Here is a 25,061-nt window from a genome sequence, read left to right on the forward strand (position 1 = left end):
ATGCGTACGTATGAAAACGTAGCATGGAAAAGGGCCATTACATAACCCTCCCAATACTGGTTGACTTTCGGCGCCATTTGATAACATTCACTACCAACACTCACGCACCTACAAGGTCAGACAACACTGCTCCCGTCAGCAGACCCATAGTTCCAGCATGATACGCCAGGTGGCAGCACTGAATCAAAAATGGTCGGATATAAAGCTAACAACCTCTGTACATCGAAAGCTTTAGCAGAAAATATTTAAGCTCTGTTACTGGTTTCCTCTTTTAGTCATGGCTCTTTGAAAATGTTAGTTTTTCATTTTTTCAAAATTTGAGCCCCTATATCTGATGGGGGACCTAATAGAAATTTGATATTTACAGCACAAAAAAAAAAAAAAAGATTGATATTCCATGGATAAGAGGGAATTTGAGCAAAAAAGATAAATTTGTCTTGTTGGTTACAAACAACTATTTTCTTTTAATGCACTCTCATGTAACAAAAATTATTGTATTTATTAATCACATCATGCAAATGGCACACTAAGTCAGTTAGTAGCTATTATGAATGAAAAGATGTGTAAGGCGGAGGTCAAGTATCTATGAGTAAGAAAAAATCAAGCAAATCCATGACTATGAAGCAACCTGCTCTGGGTGATTTTGCGTGGAATGAATGAAGTTCCACTCTTGACATGTGTATTTATGTTTATGTCACGAAGATTAAGACAATAGTTTTGGATCATATTTCTTACATATTTTAGTTATTTTTACGTTTTATTTGCATATTTCAGAACATTTCTCAACATATATTCCATATTCGCGTAATAACTACATGCCCCATGTGAACGAAAGAGTTAGGTGAATTTCTTGTGAATAACTGACAAAAGTCCAAGGCAAAGTTAAACAAACGAAAGTTTAAAACCTTTTTTATATTCTCCAATTAATTACAAGTTTTTTGTCATGCGTACAATAATGTTTTTCTTTCTTGCTTGCTTGCTTCAATTTTACACCTCCCAAGTCTTTGCTTCTACTATTGCAAAACATTTGAAACTCCTGTTCATTTACAATTGTTTTCAGCAATAGAGAATGAGGGCTCAAGCATTGGCTCCTGGTTGTTAAACTTGATTATGGCAACGTTGGAACCCCACCTCGCTACTAGTTGCGTGCCTGACAGCAGTGCCAGAAACAACAATTTTTCAAGACAATCACGGTAATAATTACAATGCCGAGACTGTATTTTATGTAGTGTCTTATATTATTAAAAAGGTAAATTTTTACAATTTTAACTCCATATTTAACTCCATATTTTGGTGAAAATGAATAAATATGTATTTACATTTTTAGCACATTTTTACTACATATAAATCCGTTCCCTGTTAATGGCCAATACTTGGGAGTGTGTTCTGGGAAAAATGTGACTATGGTTCAGGACAGGTATCCAGAGACTTCTGATCAGATAGTGAGTGGGTCAAACTAATGTGCATATTCCAGTTCTCCAAACCTCACCAGATCACTAACCTGGCCAAACATATCTATCAAATCAGATGCAGTTGTACAGCAGAAGTGCAAGAAAATAAAGAATTACTCATAGTATCTGACGAGTGTTTCTATCACCTTTCCATTTTCTATGCATTAACTCATCGTGAGAGACAAAGAGGGATGTAACTTCAATTTATCAAATTTACAAGATAGAGGAATTAATGCATTCTTAGGAAAGTATTTGCAGTACCATATTTGTCATGAAATATACTCTAAAACATCAAAATTATATTAAAAACATAGATCATACTTGCGGCAACATGATGATAAATAGCATGTGATTCTTCCACTTACTTTTACGGTATTTTTGGCATGTTAGGTTTTAACACAAAATTTCATAAAGAAATGGTAGCTCTCCTGGCAAAGTGATTCAAACAAGTGTTCTATGCAAAGTGATTCAAACAAGTGTTCTAAGGTTATAAGCCAGGTTAAGCCAATGTTAGATTCCAATGATTTGAGTGCATGCATTGCTCTTATCAATCAGGAAATATTATATATGTGGATGAGGAGGTGGAGCTTTTACACTCTGTCATGTGATTGGTTCACTCAGTTGAAATGGGAAGTTTCTCTCCAGGGTCGCTCCTGTGACATCGAGTGTTCAAAATGGTGCCTAATGATGCCTATGGGCATTTAGGTACAAATCGATGCAGGTTTTCTACACACACTATGTCAGAGTGTGATATCCAGTTCGCACCATATTAGAACATCCAGAAATAGATTACAACCATCTTCCTTATATCCATGGTGCACATGATGTGGGGTTGACAGTTGTCGAAATTCCAGAAAGCTGTATAACGTTGGTAGCCCATGTTGCCAAATGACAAATGTGTCATCCACATATCTATACAAGCAGGATGGTACGTGTGAGGTGTCCTTCAGGGCTTCATGTTCAAAATGTTCCATGTAAAAATTTACAATAGATGGTCAGGTAGATGGCAACTCTGTCTGATCATTCATAATAGTTTCTATTGTAGAGGAGATATGAGCAAGTGAGCATGTGGCAAAATAGATCACCTAAGGCTGCTGGGACGTGGCTTCCTAGAAAATTCAATGTGTGTTTCACAGGAAATCTATGTCAAAGATGATAAGCTTATCCTTAGGAGAAACCTTGAGTTTCTTCAGTTCTAGGATGAATTAATCAGTTCTAGGATGAATTAAGTTCTAGTTGGACAATGTAAACATCATGTCAAGAACTCAATGAATTTGTCATTGGACGGTGAAACATTGGATGCTAATGTTGACTTAACATGGCTGGTAACACTTGTATGAAACATTTCAATATTTTCAAAGAGTTAGCTACTAAGAACAATTTGCTAAGTCTGGTGTTAAACTTTAGTAAAATAAAATTGCATACTGTTTATAAAAAAAGTGCTCCCCTGTGCTTAGTACCATGCCATGAAGGCGTATAGCGGGTGTGGGGGTAACGCCCCACACTTTCTTGATCCGGTCGTGAGTGGGGGTGATGTGATCAGCATCACGCCCCTGACCACCTTTACCCCCCAGGGTTTCCCCCAGGTAGCCATGTTATTCGATGCCGGGGCCGCTTCCAATGTTAGAAAAGTTCCCGGATTTGAACCGGCTGGGGATCGAACCCGGGACCTTGAGCATGGTAATCAGACGCATTACCGACTGAGCCACATCAAATTTTATATTTTATTTTCCAACAGAACCTGAGTCTGAATTACCCTATTGGTTAAGCAAAATCCAGGAAAACTAATTTCATACTATTGCAAAACATGAGATAAAAAAAAAAAACTGCTTTACAGCCCTTGTATTTCCTATGGGTGATTATGAATATGCCTATTATGATCAAAATTTGAGATTTTATTCACCATAATAACAAAAACATTCAACATAGGAAACCTGAATCCAGAATTCAGTCCATTTTTGTTTAGAAATGAATTTCCATTTGCAACAAATCTCTCCTCCTACATACTAGAATTGAAAAGATGCTTTACCTGTATCCTTTCAATAATACCAAATGTCTTAGATCCTTGGCATAATTTTTTGTCTGTGATGTTTGAAGATCTCCCCCTGCTTTCTCATATAGTTTGAAAAGAACTGGTATTTTTCTAGGGGAGAGTATGGACAAGTGGATACCTCTCTGAAATTGAACAAAAAGAAAAATATATCAAACCCATAACCACAATTTTATGTTCCTATATTACATTGGATTTTACTGCACACTGTTATTCACACTGTTGAGGTTGTTAGCAGTTGTTAACATAGTTTCCCAACAATTTTCACATACATTGAGTTTTTGATCTCCTGAAAGGTTACTGTATGTTGCTTGGGACGATTGACTGATTGATTGAGTTGGTGTTTTAATTCCACTTGATGCACAGTAAGGCTAATTGGGACTGAACCTACAGTTTAGAGTGGAATCGGAACCACTATGTGCCTCCACCTGGTATCACATCCGGGACTCCTTGATTGCTTGGAATGAGGATGAATGATGAACTTGATGATGATACATCCATGTGTTATCCAGGGTTTGAACCTGGGATATCTGGCATGTAACATGTTATGTTGATGACTTCACTACAGAGGACAGAATAAATAAAGTGCAGGACCAATTATATCTAGCAAATGCATGTTTTGCACCATTCTTTACGGAATGGTCTCTTCTTCTTCTGTTGTAGCATACCACACTGGTCCTCTGTTTGCACACACTGAATATATGTTGTTCGGAGGGGCAATGGATGAATGTATACATGTAAAAGAGCTACCATTCAGAAGGGTGTTACAATACAGGAACCAACCTTCAAATGGTAAAACTGTGCAAACTTTCCAGCCCCCTGATCTTAATTTTGAAGCTTCTGACTACAGAGAATTAATTGATTGGTTGACTTGAAAACTCTCTCTCCACATTCAATCATGAATCATGTGACAACAGAAAGTGTTTCTAAGCAACGAAACTGGCAAAGAGCTGAACAACTGTTCACTTACATAAGCAATACACAATAAAAACACTGAAATAAGATTAATATAGTCTGTAAAACATGTTACCATAGAGTAACAACCTTAAAAATACATGTTTGTTGGTAGCCAAAATATTGTAATTTTTGTATTTTCCTACATTTTGGGCACAATTTAATTTCGATCCATCCTATAGAACAAGCATGTGCTGTACTTTGATAAATAAACACAACCTACCTCTAATAAAAGGCCAGCAAGCTCTTCCACAGTATGTCCAGAGAAATTGGGTGACTCCATAGCTGGTAACTGATATGGAGGAGAATTGCATACCAAAATGCAGTGTTTCTGTGGTAGAACATTTGGTTCACGTTTCTGTTGGAGATCTTCAAAGCACTCAAGTGCAGTAGCTAATCCTTCAGCAATGTTGGCATGGGATTCCCCCTTCCCTCCAACCAACCTTCACGAATGAGAATAAATATTGTCAACATATGAAAACGATCCACATGGTAACACTATGTATGCATTAAGTAAAAGTTTTCAGTAAGAGCAATACAATAATAATAATAATAATAATAATAATACAGTGGAATCTCAATTTTACTTTTCTCCATCTTGTTTCGCATAGATACCACTCCTATACTTGGGCACACATGGGTAACCAGCAAGTTCCATAAAGTAGGAATATTACTCTTTTTATTGGTTGTTGCATGTATTTGCTTTCCATGATAATCAGAGGCAATGTCTTAACATTTACCTCCCCAGATCTGTCCAGCGGTGAGCGCTATACTTGTCACGATAAACAGCCTTGTGCTGACTTAACGTGTACGTAAAGAATGCAACAGCACCATTCAAGCTAGCATATTTTCAGTTCCTCGATTAGTGTGGTTATGAACTCAGACTGCATTGTGTTATGGGACTCCTATTTCCACATCCATCAAAGAACAACACGATTCTCTGATTCTCCTAGATGACACTACAATTGAAACTTCAAAATGAGAGCTTTAGATGTCTCGGTATTGTTGAGATCGTCGATATCGGTGTGGTCAGTTGGTATTTTCGGTACAGTCGATCTCAATATTGTAGATATCGATATTCAATCGATATCAAAAAATCGATTGAATATCAAATACCTACTGCTGCCTAGAACAACGCTCTCAGTCTCGGAAGCAACAAGCACTTAGCTCTCCTTTTCGGTAGCTTCATATTTTGGTATATTATGTGACCCACAGGCTTCCCTCACTGATTTTTAGTTTCAGAGCAATAGACACTAGTGGGTCTCATGGACCATGCAGCACCCTTTGTGTAACACTTTCGGTGCACAAACTTGTGCAAGGATCTAAGTTGATGATCCATCTTTTGTTGGAAATATCCTTGCTACACTTGAAGAAGTTGGAAGTGAAAGTGCATTATCAGATGTGGAGTCTGATCAAAGTGATAATGAAGCATTTATTTCCACTGACTATTACTACAAGGGTTGATCAAATGAAAAGGTACGAAACGTCGTAACAACAGAATCGTTTATATAATACTGATGCCGCGATGGGAGAACGTAGCGTGATATGTAGGGGTGCGATTGGAGTCGTCACGCGGCATCGGAGCATGCAGAGGAACGGGCATGCGCAGGAGAGAGCAGAGGCTCCGATACTGAGCGCCGTCCAAGTGACGCGGCAGTGTGTGTTCGGACAGGATGGCGTTAACATTGGCAAATTCGACTGTTGATGTGCAAGGTCCGCTACTTGTGGAATTCCTTGAACACAGACGAACCATTAACTCTGATGTGTACTGTGAGACACTCCACAGCCTACGCAGGTCCATCAAGATCAAACGACCGGGGCTGCTCATGGAGGGTGTGGTTCTGCTCCATGATAACGCACGTCCACACGTCTTCAGGGTCACACACCCAGAACTGGCCAGGTTCAAGTGGGAGCAGCTAGACCATCCGCCCTACAGTCCGGACTTATCCCCCTGTGACTTCCATGTGTTTGGTCCCCTGAAAAAGCATCTCAAAGGAAAGCGCTTCACCTCGGACGATGAACTCAAGGATGCTGTGAAGGACTGGGTCGCATCACGGCCAAAGGAATTCTGGGAAAAAGGAATAATTCGGCTCCTTCATCAATGGGATCAATGTGCTCAGGCCTATGGAGGATACTTTGAATACAGAGGCTGTTCAGCGTATGTTTGACCAAACGCGATTCTTCCCCCTGCGCCTTCGCCACGGCTGTATAAATACATTTTCATATGACTAAGATACAAAAAATGCTTTTGTTGTTCAATTATCACAGAACATACGTGCAGTTACCCAAAGTTACTCAGGGTACTAAGGTGGAAAAATTAAAATGTAAAATTCAGGAATTTTAAATCAAGGTTCGACTGTACTAGAACATGGGAAGGAAAAAGTTTGATTTCTATAACAAATATAAGCTTATATAATTCCAGTTTGAATCTCCTATGAGGTATTTCAAATGCCTATGATATGGCTAAATCATGTAGCAAAACTTTCAAGCAAATTTTGGGCACATGGCAAAATATAGAAGAAAAGCTGGAATGCCACAATAAAGAAAAAAGAAACTTAAAATGAGAAACAGTTTTTGTAATAAGACATTTAAGCTTTCCAGGAAGTCAGTGAGTAATAAATCGGGAGCCAGTGCTCCACCATAATATTTGAGTAGAGACGAGTCTTGAGTGGTTGATTCTGTTAGTATAAAGATGGCAAACCTGCAGTACACCATGTTCCACCCCACCTTAACATAATCCCCCACTTTTCACAGCTGTTAGAAGTTATAAAAATTTAAATAATTTGAAAGAAGAGGTGTATCTCACGGGCAATCAAAATAACAGGCAGAGTGAGAGTAGTAATCTTCAAAAAAAGAATGAGGGAGGGAGTCATACTGTTTGAGTTTATCCAGAAGGGGGAAGAGTAGTGTTATGTCCTCTGGAAATTGAATGCTGAATGAATGAAAAATTTCTTACATGTATTTAAATGTCAATATCAACATGCTTAGTTCAATGTTCCATATGTTATTATATTAATATTGATGCAGGTGCGACTTACTCAAGTATCATAAATTATCAGTACAATATAAAAAGAAAAATATTTTATAAAATACCTAAAAGTACTTACGTTGGTAAGTATATGATTTCCGTGAAACCACGTTTCGGGATGTAACTACTCTCTTCATGAGGTAGATAGGCTATGTCAATTTAATTATACCATTGGCTGCGTCAAACAAGACATGGATCAAGAGGTATGGCAAAAATGTAAAAAACGTTCACTTCTGGAAAAGTGTTTTTAACGTGTTTAAAAAATTTGTTTTGACTGTTTTTACCGATTTTTGCATTGGGATTCCAACGTAATGGTAGGAATAAGGCACCTACACATGTGCAGCTGCCATACATCATAGTTGAACCTTTTTATCCATTTTTACCATACCTCTTGATCCATGTCTTGTTTGACGCAGCCAATGGTATAATTAAATTGGCATAGCCTATTTACCTGATGAAGGGAGTAGTTACATCCCGAAACGTAGTGTCACGGAAATCATATACTCACCAACGCAAGTACTTTTAGGTATTTTATAAAAGATATTTTCTTTTTATGTTGTACTGATAATTTATATGTTATTATATTTATATACAGTATATTGTGACTTACAAAATACCAGTATGCCACCAAGGAGCACACATGGCCTGGGTGGGCCACCCCTGTGTTAGAAAATAGGTTTCACATGAGTACACTGGTAAATATGAGAAATAAACTCAATTGCATCGGCCCAATTACTTTATGTATTTAATAAAATATATCCCAGAAATGATACTCATGCATAACTAGAAACAAAATTTGAACCATGTTCGAACAGGTGTTCTCGGGTTACCAGCCAGGTTAAATCAGCGCTAGCTTCTGGTAACCTGAGAACACCTGTTCGAATCACGTCACCAAGAAAGCTAAAATTCCTACTTTTGAACTATGTTAACAAATCACATATTTAAACTTACTCTAATCTGTCCATTAAGGTAAGAAGCTTCTGTGGATTTGAATATGGTCCATAACAATCACTGCTTCGACAGGGCAAACAATCAGCAGCTTGGTATGTTACAACAGCATACAACGTGCTGTTACTCTATGGAATTAAACAAATCAAAAATCATAACACTGGTCTAACAACACACATACATAAATACATGAATGCTTGTAGTTGGTAAGGATTTGGACTAATCTAACTTAAAATTTGATATACAAGTTTAAGTAACTGTTTCAAAAGACAATACTGCAAGTGAATGTGCCATCTGACTCAAAGAAAAGCATCATGTGAAAAGTTGAATCATTGTGTGTTAAAAAATAACAAATGATTTTGACTGATTATACTTAGCAGGTTGGTTGGTAAAAACGGATTATTTTTCTCTGCATCTATGATTCATATGTGTCCTCTAAACTAAAAAGTACAAGTAAAAAATCATCCTCTTAAATACGTACCTCAGACACATAGTCTTTATCCTCAAGAGAGCCTTGGCTGAAAAATCTGAAAAAAGAAGAAAGGAACTATTAAAGAAAGACACATTTTTCAATTAAGTTCTTGTCCCAACTGGCAGAACAGAAATTTTGACACAGAGTTTATTGTACAAAATAAAACACATGACTAAAATGATGTATTGAAAATCCAATTTTTGCAACATACATTTATGAATTAGGTTAAAAAATTTGTGGTTTCGGGTTATTGGAAGTGGCAAAATTTCAATGCTGAGTTGCATCACTACAACTAGGAATTTTAGGCTAAAAAAAATCAAGTTTTAAGCACATAAAAAGGGCTTCAAAAGTATAAAATTAGGCTCTAAAAAATTAAACAAACTCTTCAATTGAGTTTTACATACTGCTAGAGTTGTAAAATTACAATTTTATAAAATCCTACTAACTAAATGAACTTTCATTCTTACACCAATGATCATCTCTTCAAAACATATTTTTAATAGAAATATATTAAAATGCTTCGGCAACACTTTCAATCCATCAGTTTATCTTACTCAGTGCCGCACCATGGCCGTGCAGTTTAAGGCATCATGCTTTGGACTCTGGCTACGAGACGCACACAGGTTTGAATCTCCTGCGAGAAGCATAACAACTTTTCTCCAGAGATTTCAACCTGTGTATGGAACCAGTGGCCACCCACCATCGTGAGGAAATTGGGGAGCCATGAATGAGTAGCGTCACCCGGTCATGGAAACCTACAACGACTGGGGGTACGTCGTGCTGACCACACGTCACCCTGTAACTGGTTGGCTGATCTTCAATGTCATGCTTTATTTATAAGATACATAAACACATAAATTATTAATAAAATTACTATTAAAAATGAAAATATAAAATAAATATTAAAATAATTAGTATGAATTAATTGAATACTTAAAGAACCACTCCTTATATATCCATACACCCCCCTGTCCGCCGAGCAACTCACTTCATCCGCAATCAATAGATTTAATATATCCCCCACCAATAATAAATGAACTAATAATTGAGCCCCACGAAGACAAATAAGGAAGAAACCACATTCCCCTTAATACATAGTATATTATTTTATAATTAAAAAAATAATAATTCTCAAACAAAAAAGACGTAATATTATACCCAATTCATCCACCTAATAAAATACAAATAATTGCTCCTAGCTTCAAATTAAATGGAATAACAACAAAAAGTGATGGAAAAATTAATCATCTTGTTCTGACCAGCAAAACTAAGAATAAATGCAAATGGGTCAATCTAAACATTGTGGCTATGCACAGTCATTAACGTAATGGCATATTGGGTGAGCAATTGGGAATTTTACAGATTGTAAAAAGGGACGTAGTGATATTGCAATTTTCCCTTTTCTGGCATCAACTAACTTAAACATGCTGTAATCTGCAATAACGTTTCTTCATTTTGACGATTCAATTGACGATTGTTATATTAAGTTTCCAGTTCACTATTGTGGTTCGCCACAAATATAAATCTTAATTCATCAATTTTGGTTCATTTTACGTCACAGTTAACATCGCGTCCTCAACTACTCGTCACAATTGCTCATAATTCACAAAATAAGTTATGCAAACAAAGTTTGAGTCATTTAACTCGACAAACCAACATGTACACAGTCAAAATCATTAATCGCATTTTTGCCTTTTTTGACAATTTTGGTTGATAATAAATTCACCACTCATACCTGCTTATTAGTCTAGTCTAGTAACGGCATTTGCGCTGTACACTAGACCCATCAGCAGCATACTTTTACAGACTGGCTTCCATCTCCCACGTGGTGTAGAAGGCACGTCTTCCGGTTGTCAAGTTCGGCATGTTCAACCAACTCGAAGTTTCTTCTTAACGGTGTGCTCGTTAATTCTCGGCAAACCATAGTCCTTCATCACTCCAATAAATATCCATATTAGTGCACGTACGGGTAAGCCCTTCCATAACTCGTATTCTTTCGCAACCCAACACTGTTCAAATATGGTTGTTATTCAAACGATGTTCGCTCCATGGTTTCTGCGTGTACTGCCTAGCTCGGCGTACCTGTTCCAATCAACTCCAAGTCGTGGACTGGCGAAACGAGTGAAACAGCGACGTCTTTGTGCAAAGCGAGGGTGAGGTCATCCGCTAGATGGCGTGTTACATTCATGCCTCACCTGGGTGCAGCCATCTGGTGAGCGATTCGGGAACTATGTCTTTTCTTTCATAGAACTGAGGAAGTGGGATGTGATTTATGCAGCGTGGAAGATTGTGGATGATTTTTACAATGTATGTTCTAAAAAATAAGTAAGTTCAAGTCAAATTGCCACAACGGTACTTATCCATAGTAAACATTACTAAACCAAAAAAAAAAAAACTTATAGGATTTACATTCGCCCCTGGTCAGTTTCGCCATCACCTCACGATTCTGTAGGTCTGAACTTCTCCATGCTCATATTCAAGCACAATTGTAATTATAGACTTTCCCTTTATCGAGCTTTGATAAGAAAAACGAACATTCGATACACTCAAGTGTGGAACTCTCGTCGGAAATCTGTGGAAAACCAGTGCCGAAGCCAGAATAATGAGTGGAGAGGCAGAGTGGCGGGAATGTTATTTTCTTTGGGGGGTGCATTTATAAAACTTCAAAACCAATCAGTTTTCATATTTGCTAGGGGGAGGAAGACTGGATGACAGTGGGTGGGGGGAGGGTGCATTCGCCCCTGCCCTCTTCTAGAGCTGTCACTGCTCGAAAAGTTGAAACAAAATATGAAACAGAAAAATGTTATTACAAAATAGTTTGTGCTGTCGCAAGCTGTATATGTTGTTTATACTAACTCGAGGTGAGACCAAGAACGAGACAGTCATTTACAGCTTGGGACCAAGTCTTTGCCAAGTGCCATCTTGTTTCGCATAGATACCACTCCTATACTTGGGCACACATGGGTAACCAGCAAGTTCCATAAAGTAGGAATATTACTCTTTTTATTGGTTGTTGCATGTATTTGCTTTCCATGATAATCAGAGGCAATGTCTTAACATTTACCTCCCCAGATCTGTCCAGCGGTGAGCGCTATACTTGTCACGATAAACAGCCTTGTGCTGACTTAACGTGTACGTAAAGAATGCAACAGCACCATTCAAGCTAGCATATTTTCAGTTCCTCGATTAGTGTGGTTATGAACTCAGACTGCATTGTGTTATGGGACTCCTATTTCCACATCCATCAAAGAACAACACGATTCTCTGATTCTCCTAGATGACACTACAATTGAAACTTCAAAATGAGAGCTTTAGATGTCTCGGTATTGTTGAGATCGTCGATATCGGTGTGGTCAGTTGGTATTTTCGGTACAGTCGATCTCAATATTGTAGATATCGATATTCAATCGATATCAAAAAATCGATTGAATATCAAATACCTACTGCTGCCTAGAACAACGCTCTCAGTCTCGGAAGCAACAAGCACTTAGCTCTCCTTTTCGGTAGCTTCATATTTTGGTATATTATGTGACCCACAGGCTTCCCTCACTGATTTTTAGTTTCAGAGCAATAGACACTAGTGGGTCTCATGGACCATGCAGCACCCTTTGTGTAACACTTTCGGTGCACAAACTTGTGCAAGGATCTAAGTTGATGATCCATCTTTTGTTGGAAATATCCTTGCTACACTTGAAGAAGTTGGAAGTGAAAGTGCATTATCAGATGTGGAGTCTGATCAAAGTGATAATGAAGCATTTATTTCCACTGACTATTACTACAAGGGTTGATCAAATGAAAAGGTACGAAACGTCGTAACAACGGAATCGTTTATATAATACTGATGCCGCGATGGGAGAACGTAGCGTGATATGTAGGGGTGCGATTGGAGTCGTCACGCGGCATCGGAGCATGCAGGGGAACGGGCATGCGCAGGAGAGAGCAGAGGCTCCGATACTGAGCGCCGTCCAAGTGACGCGGCAGTGTGTGTTCGGACAGGATGGCGTTAACATTGGCAAATTCGACTGTTGATGTGCAAGGTCCGCTACTTGTGGAATTCCTTGAACACAGACGAACCATTAACTCTGATGTGTACTGTGAGACACTCCACAGCCTACGCAGGTCCATCAAGATCAAACGACCGGGGCTGCTCATGGAGGGTGTGGTTCTGCTCCATGATAACGCACGTCCACACGTCTTCAGGGTCACACACCCAGAACTGGCCAGGTTCAAGTGGGAGCAGCTAGACCATCCGCCCTACAGTCCGGACTTATCCCCCTGTGACTTCCATGTGTTTGGTCCCCTGAAAAAGCATCTCAAAGGAAAGCGCTTCACCTCGGACGATGAACTCAAGGATGCTGTGAAGGACTGGGTCGCATCACGGCCAAAGGAATTCTGGGAAAAAGGAATAATTCGGCTCCTTCATCAATGGGATCAATGTGCTCAGGCCTATGGAGGATACTTTGAATACAGAGGCTGTTCAGCGTATGTTTGACCAAACGCGATTCTTCCCCCTGCGCCTTCGCCACGGCTGTATAAATACATTTTCATATGACTAAGATACAAAAAATGCTTTTGTTGTTCAATTATCACAGAACATACGTGCAGTTACCCAAAGAAAACAAAATCACATAAAAGAAATCACACAAAAAGAATTTCTGCACAAAGTCAAAATGAGTGAAAGAAGTGCATTGATTGTACAAGGGTTGATCAAATGAAAAGGTACAAAACGACACTGTCGGTGTAAATGAATACTTTACAGAGGCTGTTCAGCGTATATTTGACCAAACGCGAGTCCTTCCCCCTGCACTCAGAATGAACTCACCCAACCTTGGTCGGGCACATTTGTCAGTATAGTGCGTGAGCTGTAAAAGAGTGGTTGTGTTTTCTCACTGGGCTGAAAATACCACCCAAACTGAGCCACTTTTGGGAGGAGTACGTTGCATAACTTTTCCAAGTGTTTTGTGTTTTCTTGCTTGGCCGAAAATGCTGCCAAAACTGAGTCGCTTTTGGAAGGGTTATGTTGTAGCAATTTATGATGCAATCATCAGGAAGTAGTGTAAGAGCAAGAATTGTGACGTTAGTTTGACTTTATTCAAGAATGTGATTGTCAAGTTTATGGATTGCATGGCCCCAGCGTTCGGTTCTCCAACAAAGGGGACAAGAACACGGCCGTGCACACAAGCCACCACCAAGCAGGTGCAAGGTGTGGTTAACAGTTTCCAAAGATATATTTAGATGATTGGTCATCTGTCTTTGGGTCGGAGGATTCTGTTGCATGGCCATTCTGCGAAGTTTCGCCTGCATACTTGTGGTGGCTTGTGTGCACGGCCATGTTCTCGTCCCCTTTGTTGGAGAACTGAACGCTGGGGCCATGCAATCCTTATACTTGACGATCACATTCTTGTATAAAGTCAAACTAACATCACAATCCTTGCTCTTATACTACTTCCTGATCATTGACACACTGAACTTTGCGTCATAAAGGGCTACAACATAACCTTCCCAAAAGCGACTCAGTTTTGGCAGCATTTTCGGCCAAGCAAGAAAATGCAAACACTTGGAAAAGTTACACACGTACTCCTCCCAAAAGTGGCTCAGTTTGAGCGGGATTTTCAGCCCAGTGAGAAAACACTGCCACTATTTTACAGCTCACACACTACACTGATAAACATGCCCGACCAAGGTTGGGTGAGTTCATTCTGAGTGCAGGGGGTAGGACTCGCGTTTGGTCAAATATACGCTGAACAGCCTCTGTAAAGTATTCATTTACACCGACAGTGTCGTTTTGTACCTTTTCATTTGATCAACCCTTGTACAATCAATGCACTTCTTTCACTCATTTTGACATTGTGCAGAAATTCTTTTTGTGTGATTTCTTTTATGTGATTTTGTTTTCTTTGGGTAACTGCATGTATGTTCTGTGATAATTGAACAACAAAAGCATTTTTTGTATCTTAGTCATATGAAAATGTATTTATACAGCCGTTAATGATACATAACAGATTTTTGTAGCGTTACATGAACTGAGCACTAAAAATGGCAATAACGGAAATAGTGGATGTGATATTATAATAATTCCATAAAGAAGGTCCAAAACACACGATAACTTGTGAAAAGGTTTTCTAATGTTTCGATAACTCGTGAAATTGGTAAATTCAATTCGGTGGTCCACGGGACAATGCCATGCCCTTTGCGTTACAATCTGGCATGATGCCCATTATGGGTTAAGATAATAAATTGAATCAGGTTAATATGTTGTGTACTGTTCTTCAATTTGAAGAACTGCACAACTGCACTATCTCACTTTCCCATAGCCACAATACTGTCATCACATGATGCGATCAAACAAGTAGCCATATTTCTGACTCACCCTGTATATAATTCCTCACAGATTAATATAGTATAATAATAAGTTAGTTTACTTGACCTTCAAGCTTAATTCCAAAATCATTTTCAGTATTTTAAACATATTTCTCACACTCCTGTACAACGTGAGAAAATAATTACATAATCAGAACCACAATCCAGCTTTGTAAGACATACTGGAATATTGTTGAAAAATGAGTAAAATTTATATCACAATACAAGCTCTCCATTAACTTTCTGAATTTCTTACATGTTCATGTGAAAGAAATATTTTATGAATTTTCTTCAAATTTTCTCTACCAAACGTATCTCAGTAAACTCCAGAACTCCAAGAGACAGGATTGAACTCAAATAATTACACACACACACACACAGATATATATATATATATATATATATATATATATATATAGAGAGAGAGAGAGAGAGAGAGAAGAGAAAGATAGACATACACATTACATTGCTCATGGCACAAAATCCATGCCTAAGAATCACAATTACTTGTTTCTTCTGACAATGGCTATTATTGCACACCATGAAAACTATGACTAAAAGATAATTAAACCAAAATACTCACTCAAGTGTAGGAACTACATAATTAGTTTTCATGTCATTTAAGTATGCTCCATTTATAGCAGTCCCTTCTATAACGAACACAACATCAGCTAACAAACCAATTTCTCCAGGTCCAACAACCATCTTAATTTAGTTAATATCCTTTCTTCAAGCTACCTGAAAGAACAATGGAGAGTTGAGTAAAATTAGATGTTTGGGTAATTCAAAGTAAAGCATTTCTCTGTGATGTCACACTTATGGCATGCTCCCTGGGAAATATATCATTCTTTACTGTAGTCGGAGGGTTTTGGCACCTGTGCACATGTAGTTGACTGATAATTTGTAAATAATTTGTCATGGTATCACAAATTTGATGCTTGGGGTGGGTGATGTCAGCAATATCCCTGCAGGGAGGACAATAGGGATAACCTTGGTACTGTGGGCTCACAGGGTAGTCACTTTAGGACCATCATAAAATTCAAGCATAATTCACAGTTTTCAAGGTGAACTTTCCCAAAATTCAAGGGTACAAGCAGATGTTTTCTCTATTTCAATATCGCCTCTCACCACCCACACGCACATGCACATACAAATATATTAACAATATAAAGGGTCCGTGCAATTCCAGTGTATCTAACAATTCTACTTCAATTAAACGTTATATGTATTTAAAATATGTAATTTAAGGTGCATAGATTACACTTGACATTTCACGTACTCATACTCAAAATACATCTACAAACATGTCTCAAACATATTGTTAATTGTATATAAGAATTTCAACCTAATCAACTTAAAGCTATCTTATCTTGCAATAATATTCCACCTGTCAGATAGATAATTCTTAAACAGGGAATGAAAGTATTCAGTTTAATTTTCCACACAGCTTTAATTTATTTTCCTTCCTTGATAAAAAAAAATAAAAGCTAATCTGTGAAAAACTTGCCTCAGGGCATTAATAAATATGTATAAATTCAATGGGATTTGGATTAATAAAAGTTGCAATTGTTCACGTCTACAGAGAAAAATTCACACAGAATTCTCGGAGCCAATAATTCATGCATAATTCCCAGAATTCAAGGAATTCCTGGTGAGTAGCCACCATGGCTTAATGTGAGGCTTTACCTGGCCAAATTCCAGCCAGTTTTGAGTAATATGTTCTAATGTCACATCATACATATATGATTTTCACATGGGTCACTTCTGGAATATATTTTTCAGTTACCTTTTGAACAAAATAATATTTCCTGTGAATCTCAAATATGCACACCGGTTCCTCCAAACTTACTTTCACACTCTTTACCATTATTCTAAACACTTTCCTTAGACTCTCCTTAGAGTTTGTGAAAATCTTGAAACAAAACCCAAATTACAATTGTGAAGAGAAAGGAGCTGAATAGGTTAAATGAAATGTATGTCCTGGATACATGTGCGAGGCATGACAATGGGGAGATGGAATCATGAAGTTTTGAGAGAAAAATTCTGGAAGATTTCTTTACAACCAGAAAATCCTTTTGATTAAAATGTTCTGGAAGAGGAAAACTAATGCCCTGAACCTAAGTATTAGCAATTATCTGTATGTGGTCTTGCTGCTGTGAATAGAATTTTGTAAATCATTGTCACACGAAATTTGAACCTTCTAAAAGTATAATGAGCACTGTCTGGAGTTGAAAAAAAAAAAGTTATTCATGTTGAAAAATAATTTAATTACCTTTATTATTATTATTCTCCATTGACAAGCGACAGTAAGTATCGTAGACTATACGATGCACGGTTTTAGAAGCGATATCGGGCGGAGCTACGGAGAGCATATCCTTTGGCAGGAGTGCAACGTTGTACAGTTAGGAAACTGCGGCATGCAAGTTAAAAGTCCTGTATTTTTCTTGCACACAAGAAGTTTTCATAAAACTCGCCACTTTAACCCATTAGTGCCCATGATCCCCATTTGATCATACATATATTGCTTCACTGAGAATAATATATTGACAATTTTTTTTCTTCTGTACACACGAACACATCATTAGTACACATGAACACATCATCAAAGGTCTTTCTTGTATGACAAAACAAAAATACAGTTAACACAGAAATTTTAAATATATTTATAGATACAATTATGTTAAAAAAATTTCTTTTTTTTTTTTTTTTCTTTTCTGATAACCTCTTCTTTTTATGAGTCTATGCCTGCTCATGATTATATGTGCGGATAACCCAGTTTTGGGGACTCCTTCTCGAATGTCACCCCCATCTTAAATGCATGTTTCTTCCTGTTTGTCCGATGTACTCTTTGCCACATTCACATTTAATTTTGTATACACCTTTAGATTCCTCGAGGCTTCCTTTTCCTTTCTCTCCCTTTTTATATTCTGTGAAATGTTTCTCTATATTCTGGGGGGCCTTCAACACATAATCCCATATTATCTTACTGTTTTCTCAATTTTTTTCCGATACCCGCTTTAAAGTACGGAATCCCAACAAAACTAACCTTCTCCACACTTTTTCTACCTCCCTCATTGTTTTCTCATTCTTATCTACGTTTGTCTATCTATTGACAATTTTCTGCACATTTCTCAGTATTCTTTTAATTTTGTGGTTCTTAAAACCATTTTTCTTCCTACTTCCATTATCCATTCTACTTCATTTTCTCTTTCCTCCTCTCCACTATATAATCTTCCTGCCCTAATGAAGAAATTAAGGAATACGTTCGTTTTAATCCTCCCTGGGTGTTCCATTTTTTTATTAATGTACAGGTCCCCGGCTAACTGTTTATGGTATACCCCCATTCTTATTCTCTTACCCATTTTTTTAATAATAAGATCTAAGAAATTAATCTTATCGTCAACAAGGTTTTTCCGTAGTAAATTTGATCCGTTTGTCTTGCTTTCCTAATCCTTCAAATACCATATTTAGCCCTCCCTTCTTGCCTATTATTAGAATGTGATCAACGTATCTCCCGTAAAATCATCCCCTACTTGCTCCAGGGCCGCCTTTTCTATGCAATGCATAAAAATGCTGGCTCTGATACCGGATTTCCCATTGCCAACCCTTCTATCTGCCTATATATCTTATCGTTAACATAGAAGTAGTTATATCCGGTTACCAGAGTGAACTACCTAACATACTCCATGCTATTAAAATATCGACCCCTTTTTCTAATAACCATCTCTGTAGGCAATCAGCGGCTTTTTCCCTGGGTACACTCGGATAAAAATTAACCACGTCGAAACTGCTAATTTCATCCTATTTTTGCAGTTCTAACTATTCAATAGCTTTTTTTAACTTCCAAGGAGTATTTAACGCTGAACCGGGTGACTTCATTCACTTTCCTAACCCGTTTTACTAATACCTTGGCTAAACTGTATCCTGGATGTTCATACGCATACATTACTTTCATCTGAGTTTTCATGTTATTTTTCCCTATCATAATTAAATGTTTCGTTCTCAGCACACCTTCACCTTCGTTCTTGGAATTCACATCATATTCGTAATATTTAAAATTCCATTCGTAGAATGATGAAATCGCAATAAAACAAAAGGAACTTGAGCCGAAAATAATAGATATCGAACAATGTTTGGTACTAGTTAGATATAACGAAAACACATTTAATTAGTTTATTTTCAAATTAATTTCATTTCTACTTACCTCATATGCATAGCGGAACATTTTTCAACTTGGGATTATGTTTTTTTCAATGAAAAAAGCATTATTTTTAACATTATACATATTTATTGGTCGTTGCTAATTGGCGGCCAAATCTTGACTCACGTCTATCGTCAGCTGATATGCAGTGTTTCCAAACTTAGGAACCAATAAATGCCGCACAAACTATTCACAAAAGGTTTTTAAGCGAAAATTGATCCACAAACCATTCATGGAAGGTTAGGTTAGGCAAACATAGAAAATTGAATTGGAAAAAAAAAATGCTCACAAGTCATCTTGTAAAACTACCGCGTGGTTGCTACACTTACACTTATTAACTGAAAAATTATGGCTTTTAATCCACAAACCATTCACAGAAGGTAAGGGCCAGTTTAAATTTTTATACCTGTCTAATTTTCTAATGCTGCAAATGAATGTGTTCTTCTTCCGTGACTTTTCGTCAATTTCGAAGGCCTTTGAAATAATTTATTGTAATCTTTGGTTATTTTTTAAGTTTGGTCAGAAAATGTATTACTCGCGTTGCGGACGGAAGGGTCCTTTAGGCCAATTTTAATTTCTAAATATATAGGCCTATTTTTTCTACTGCAGAAATATCCCTCTTCGCCCCTGTGACTTTTCAAGGATAGTCACAACCTTGTAAAGCGTATTCCTGGACCCCGTGGCTGAGTGGTTAGCACATCACACTGTGACATCAATGGTCCCGGGTTCGAATCCCCCTCGGCAAGGTTCTTTGTAAATGTCCATTCATCAATTTCATCATTTCATCACTGATCCCCATCTTCGCAAATTAGCCAAGAGGCACAAACCGCGAAGTAAAATAAAACAAATCAATCAATTGAAATTTTATACAGTACCCTTTGCCTGTTCAGTTTATCCAGGAAAAACAAATATCTTAAGTTGCAGAGAGATACTGCAGAAAAGGATTTTTTTGTTTGTCGACCATAGTCTGCATAACTATTGTTGGTTATTTCAGTTTGTTGGTTTCAAAGCAAAGGTGCCGCATTTACCAGAACTTTCTGAACAAATCTGCATGCACACTTTATTTGGTGCAGAGCATCTCGTAGTAGTTTGTAGTTTGGATGATGAATTTGTTCGTTCTCACGAGTTCTTGTGTATAATTGAAGAAATACAATGGCTCGCGTACCAAATACACGAAAGCTTAGGTCTCGTGTCTAGTCTCCAGGTAAGCTCGAACCTATAAGAGATGTATTCGAGACTTGGACTGTTTACTTCCGAGAAGCATACATTCCTGATTGCATCATGACTGTATACGAACAACTGGTCAATTTTAGAGGGTGATGCCCTTTTAGACAGTGCATGCCGTCGAAATCTGGTCAATACGAAATCAAGCTGTGGCTGATTTGTGATTCTCAAACAGCTTCTGTTTTGAAGGCTCAAATCTACAAAGGAAAGGAAGCTGGAGTTAAAAGAGAGAAAAATCAAGTAGAGAGAGTAGTGAAGGAAATCGAAGGTAGTGGAAGAAACATCACGTCCCATAATTTCTTCACGAGTGTATATCTTGCAAGGGACCTACTTGCCAAGAAACTTACTCTGGTCGGCACGATGCGAAAGAACAAAGGAGATCTGCCGCCTGAGTTTACTGCCACAAAACAGCGAGTGTGTTGCTCCACTTTGTTTGGATTTCAAGATGATCTAATGATAGCATCATATTGTCCCAAGAAGAACAAGGTGGTGATTCTACTTTCTACTTTCCATGAACAGCCGAAAATCGATGCTTTCACAGCACAGCTAATAACACAAAATGGTACAAAACTACAGTGTGAAACGCAAAGCTCGGAGATGGCCATGGTTATATTTCGTGACATGATTGACTTCAGTGCACTAAATGCATTTGTTTTGTACCAAACAGTACAGCCGTAAGAATTGGGAGCCAAATCGGGTAGACGTAGAAGATTCTTGCAGTACCTGGGAAAGGTACAGTGGCAAACTAGTAATGGACGAGCAAACCAACGGATGTTCAATTGAAGAGCAAGGTGTACAGAAGCAATCCAGAAGGAGGTGTTTTATTTGTCCGTCAAAAATCGATCGGAAAACAAGAACAGTGCACTCGAAATGTATGCAAATGTTTGTACTCAGCATTCACGTGTTCTATGTAACACATGTTAATCGATGTTGTAAGTTATTCTTGACAAAAAGTAGATAATAAAAATATGTAAAATCTTACAAATCATTAATGAAAACTGGACGTATGATAAAAATGTTCCAAATGTAAGAAAACTATTATAATCAAAACTCAAGGGTTTCTTTATAACATATGTTATTCAATGTTTAAATTTCTTTTGTAAAACATGTTACACATTAGAAACATGTAAATGGTTAAATGTCATTAATAAATAACCTGAAACATTATTTTCAGCCATTGATATAAATTAGAAAATTTGAACGCCTGAAAAAAAGTATATTTCCCCGGGTTGAATAGACCCAATCCAACAATAACATATAGTCATTGCAGCCGTCGTTATAGTGTTAAATTGGAAAAAAAAAAAAAAACTGCTCACACCTCATCTTGTAAAACTACCGCGTGGTTGCTACACCGACAGGGGGGGTTACATAATCGAACGCACGGAACATTTGATTCACGTAGTCGACGGTAATGATGGCACAAACTATCGTGCAACGGAGATACATGAATGTTGAAAATTACATTATTTACCGACTGAATAAGTTGCACGAATGGAAAAAACACTATTCCCAGCTTCCGAAAGTCCACAGGAACTCAATTTTGTAAGTACTTTCCCATCTTTTCTCCTGTAAATTTGAAGAAATGTGTTTCCGCAATATCTAACTGTTACCCAATGTTTTAAAATGTCTGCATGTCATAATTAGTTCGGAATTAAAGGTAAGAATACAGAGAAAGTCTCCAATTTCTTTCCTACTTCTTATACTCACTAAATATGCAGTCCTGGAGTTTAAGATTTGGGGGTCACTTGTAAATTGTACACTTACGCCTCTCTCTCTCTCTCTCTCTCTCTCTCTCTCTCTCTCTAGAGAGCGAGAGAGCAAGCCTATATATGTTGCAAAATTATGTTTATTACTGCGATCATTCTCCATACAGAAACATAGGAACCATGTTTGATGATATGAACAAGTGACGTTCAGTATTCATTTTGATGTCTACAGCATTACCACACTGTTCCTCCGTTACTTCCAGAGCATTAATTGTTGCTGCGTTACTTGAACGAGGTAGAAGAGCATGTTGAATGCGGACTTCGATTAGAAGTAAGTTTCGCAATGGTGTTCGAGCGTTCTTCTACAAAAATGGCATCTTGCGCAGTGAGGAAGCTAGTGCTCCACAATCCATTCACGGATAACCCCATGAACCATTTCCGGTAAGGTTAGGTTTGGCAAGCTTAGTTAAAATATTGTTCCTAATACAATGCAATACAGCCGTAAATGTTATGGTTTCGACACCCCCTCCTCCAATGCATTAAGGCCTCCCTGATGGTGTAGTGGTAGCACCGTCGCCTTATAAAGGGATCCCAGGTTTGAATCCCACTATAAACTGTAGATCCAGTCCCGGGTAACATTATAGTATAGGGATGACGGATTTCTTTAAATTTACAGGAGAAAGTACTTATGGAAACCATTTTCTGTAGCGTTGTGGAAGTTCGTGAATGTAGTTTTGATACATTTTAATGCGAATACATGTTGTTTTATGTGAAAATCTCTGTCCGACATGCTGTTTCTGCTCCCGCCATTTGCTTTCTGCACTAGAGTACAATGGGAGCGAATTTACAATATAGAGAAAGTCTCCAATTTTGTTAATTTTCGGTATACTAACTAATTTTGACCTCCTAATCACGAATCTGTTGAAAGAAACCGGGGGTCACGTCTGAAAATTTGAAAAAAAGCCGATTGAATTTTTTATATATATAGGTGTATATGCGTAGTTTTACGAACAAAAATGTAATATCCTGTCATTGTGTCCAACCACGCCGTTGTTTTACAAGAAAATGATTTATGATGTTCAATTCTAGTACGATCCCTATTTATTCGATGAATGTAGGGGTGAAATGAGTGCTAATGGAACCTAACCTAACAGGCCTAACCTAACCTCGTGTGAATGGTTCGTGGGGCTACCCGTGGATGGTTTATGGGGCTAACGTCAATGGTTTGTGGGGCTACCCGTGGATGGTTTTTGGGGCTAACGTCAATGGTTTGTGGGGCTACCCGTGGATGGTTTTTGGTGCTAACGAACAATTTTTCATCAAAATGTACAATTTCCAGACGTGACCCCCGGTTTTTTACAACAGATTAGTGATTAGGAGGCCAAAATTAGTTAGTATACCGAAAATTAACGAAATTGGAGACTTTCTCTATATTGTACATTCTAGCCGTACAATGTTCCGTGTGTTAGATGACATAACCCTGTAGTCAGTGTCTCAAACTCGCAGGGTTTTCACTAGAACATGACATGTCGAGTATTTTTTTTTTAACTAAGCTTGCCTAACCTAACTTAACCTTACGGAAAATGGTTTTTGGGGCTAACGTGAATGGTTTGTGGGGCTAACGTCAATGGTTTGTGAGGTATTAGCATAATTTCAAATCCGGGCACGAAAGTAGGTATTTTCCGGTGAACGAGGTTGCAACAATGCATAAATCGACAAAACACTGGCACAACGCGCCCTGAACCAGTACGCTATCGCCTGCCTTCTTCTTCTTCTTCTTCTTCATGCCCCTCACCGCTTGTAACTATCGCCTGCCATAATGTGTTACAGAATCGAAATAACAAGTAACAGTCGCGCCCTGAACCAGTACGCTATCGCCCGCCATAATGTGTTACAGAATCGAAATAACAAGTAACAGTAAGTACTCGTAACTGTAAGAAATAGACATTATCTTAGTTAGAAATGCATTATTTCACCTTAGGAAATGTTCCGCATTCCAAAATAGTACGTTACCAATGTAAAAAAGTGCGAAATATATGATTTATAGGTGTTACCCCCATACTATGATAGTATCCAGTACCGATTAGGCTAACTGTGCATAAAGTGGACTTAAAACACCAACTCAATCAATCAAATCCAATGCATTAACATAAATATGACAATTGCAGTTACAAATACAAACTGTATTGACCAATTTCAAGAAACACATACAAATTACACACACCAAAAGAAAAATGGATTTTACTGACATTACTATTTTCCACCCCTGTTAATTATACTGTTAGCGGAGGTAAGAACACAAACCTACTTTCTGGTTATGCACACCGAGTTTCAATCCTAGGCTTCATGTATTAACGGTGACGTCAAACACATTCGGTCAAGTACTATTTCTAACTTATTTAACAGCTTTACAATTCATCACGTTACTTCTGGCTTGTTTCCGATAGTAACAACACTACAAAAAGTACCACTTGTGGATAGAAGTATCAAGCAGAAGTGTTCCTTCAGCAGTCGGCGAACTTTATAACAGCCAAATCTGTTTTCAGCAGTGTTGTCTTGTCACGAATTTTACAAATTCCCCTTACTTTGTAAAATATTCCCCTCAGCCTCATTCACTTTATATTTGCCCATTGTTTTTCTTGAAAACGATAGTTGCTGGAGCAGACA

The 25,061-nt window shown here is 37.9% G+C and overlaps 1 protein-coding gene across 3 annotated transcripts in view; it reads right to left on the reverse strand.

Moving 5' to 3' along the window:
- The window catches only part of LOC145977841 (mediator of RNA polymerase II transcription subunit 25-like), a 74,611-nt gene extending 49,684 nt beyond the window's left edge, over positions 1-24,927 (reverse strand). For 2 of the 3 annotated variants that reach the window (XM_083110174.1, XM_083110166.1), the window contains exons 1-6: positions 24,699-24,927; positions 15,847-15,997; positions 8,913-8,958; positions 8,435-8,559; positions 4,679-4,898; positions 3,481-3,626 (exon numbers count right to left, since the gene is read on the reverse strand). In XM_083110174.1, coding sequence (XP_082966300.1) covers positions 3,481-3,626; positions 4,679-4,898; positions 8,435-8,559; positions 8,913-8,958; positions 15,847-15,968 — 659 coding nt within the window. In that variant the 5' untranslated portion in view covers positions 15,969-15,997; positions 24,699-24,927. Of the gene's footprint in view, positions 1-3,480; positions 3,627-4,678; positions 4,899-8,434; positions 8,560-8,912; positions 8,959-15,846; positions 16,002-24,698 lie in introns of all 3 variants that reach the window. The other variant, XM_083110169.1, reaches the window with a different exon arrangement.
- Between the last annotated feature and the right edge of the window lie 134 nt (positions 24,928-25,061).

Source organism: Lepisma saccharinum, chromosome 1 (genome assembly GCF_977018435.1).
Source record: "Lepisma saccharinum chromosome 1, izLepSacc3.1, whole genome shotgun sequence".
Lineage (NCBI taxonomy): Eukaryota > Metazoa > Arthropoda > Insecta > Zygentoma > Lepismatidae > Lepisma > Lepisma saccharinum.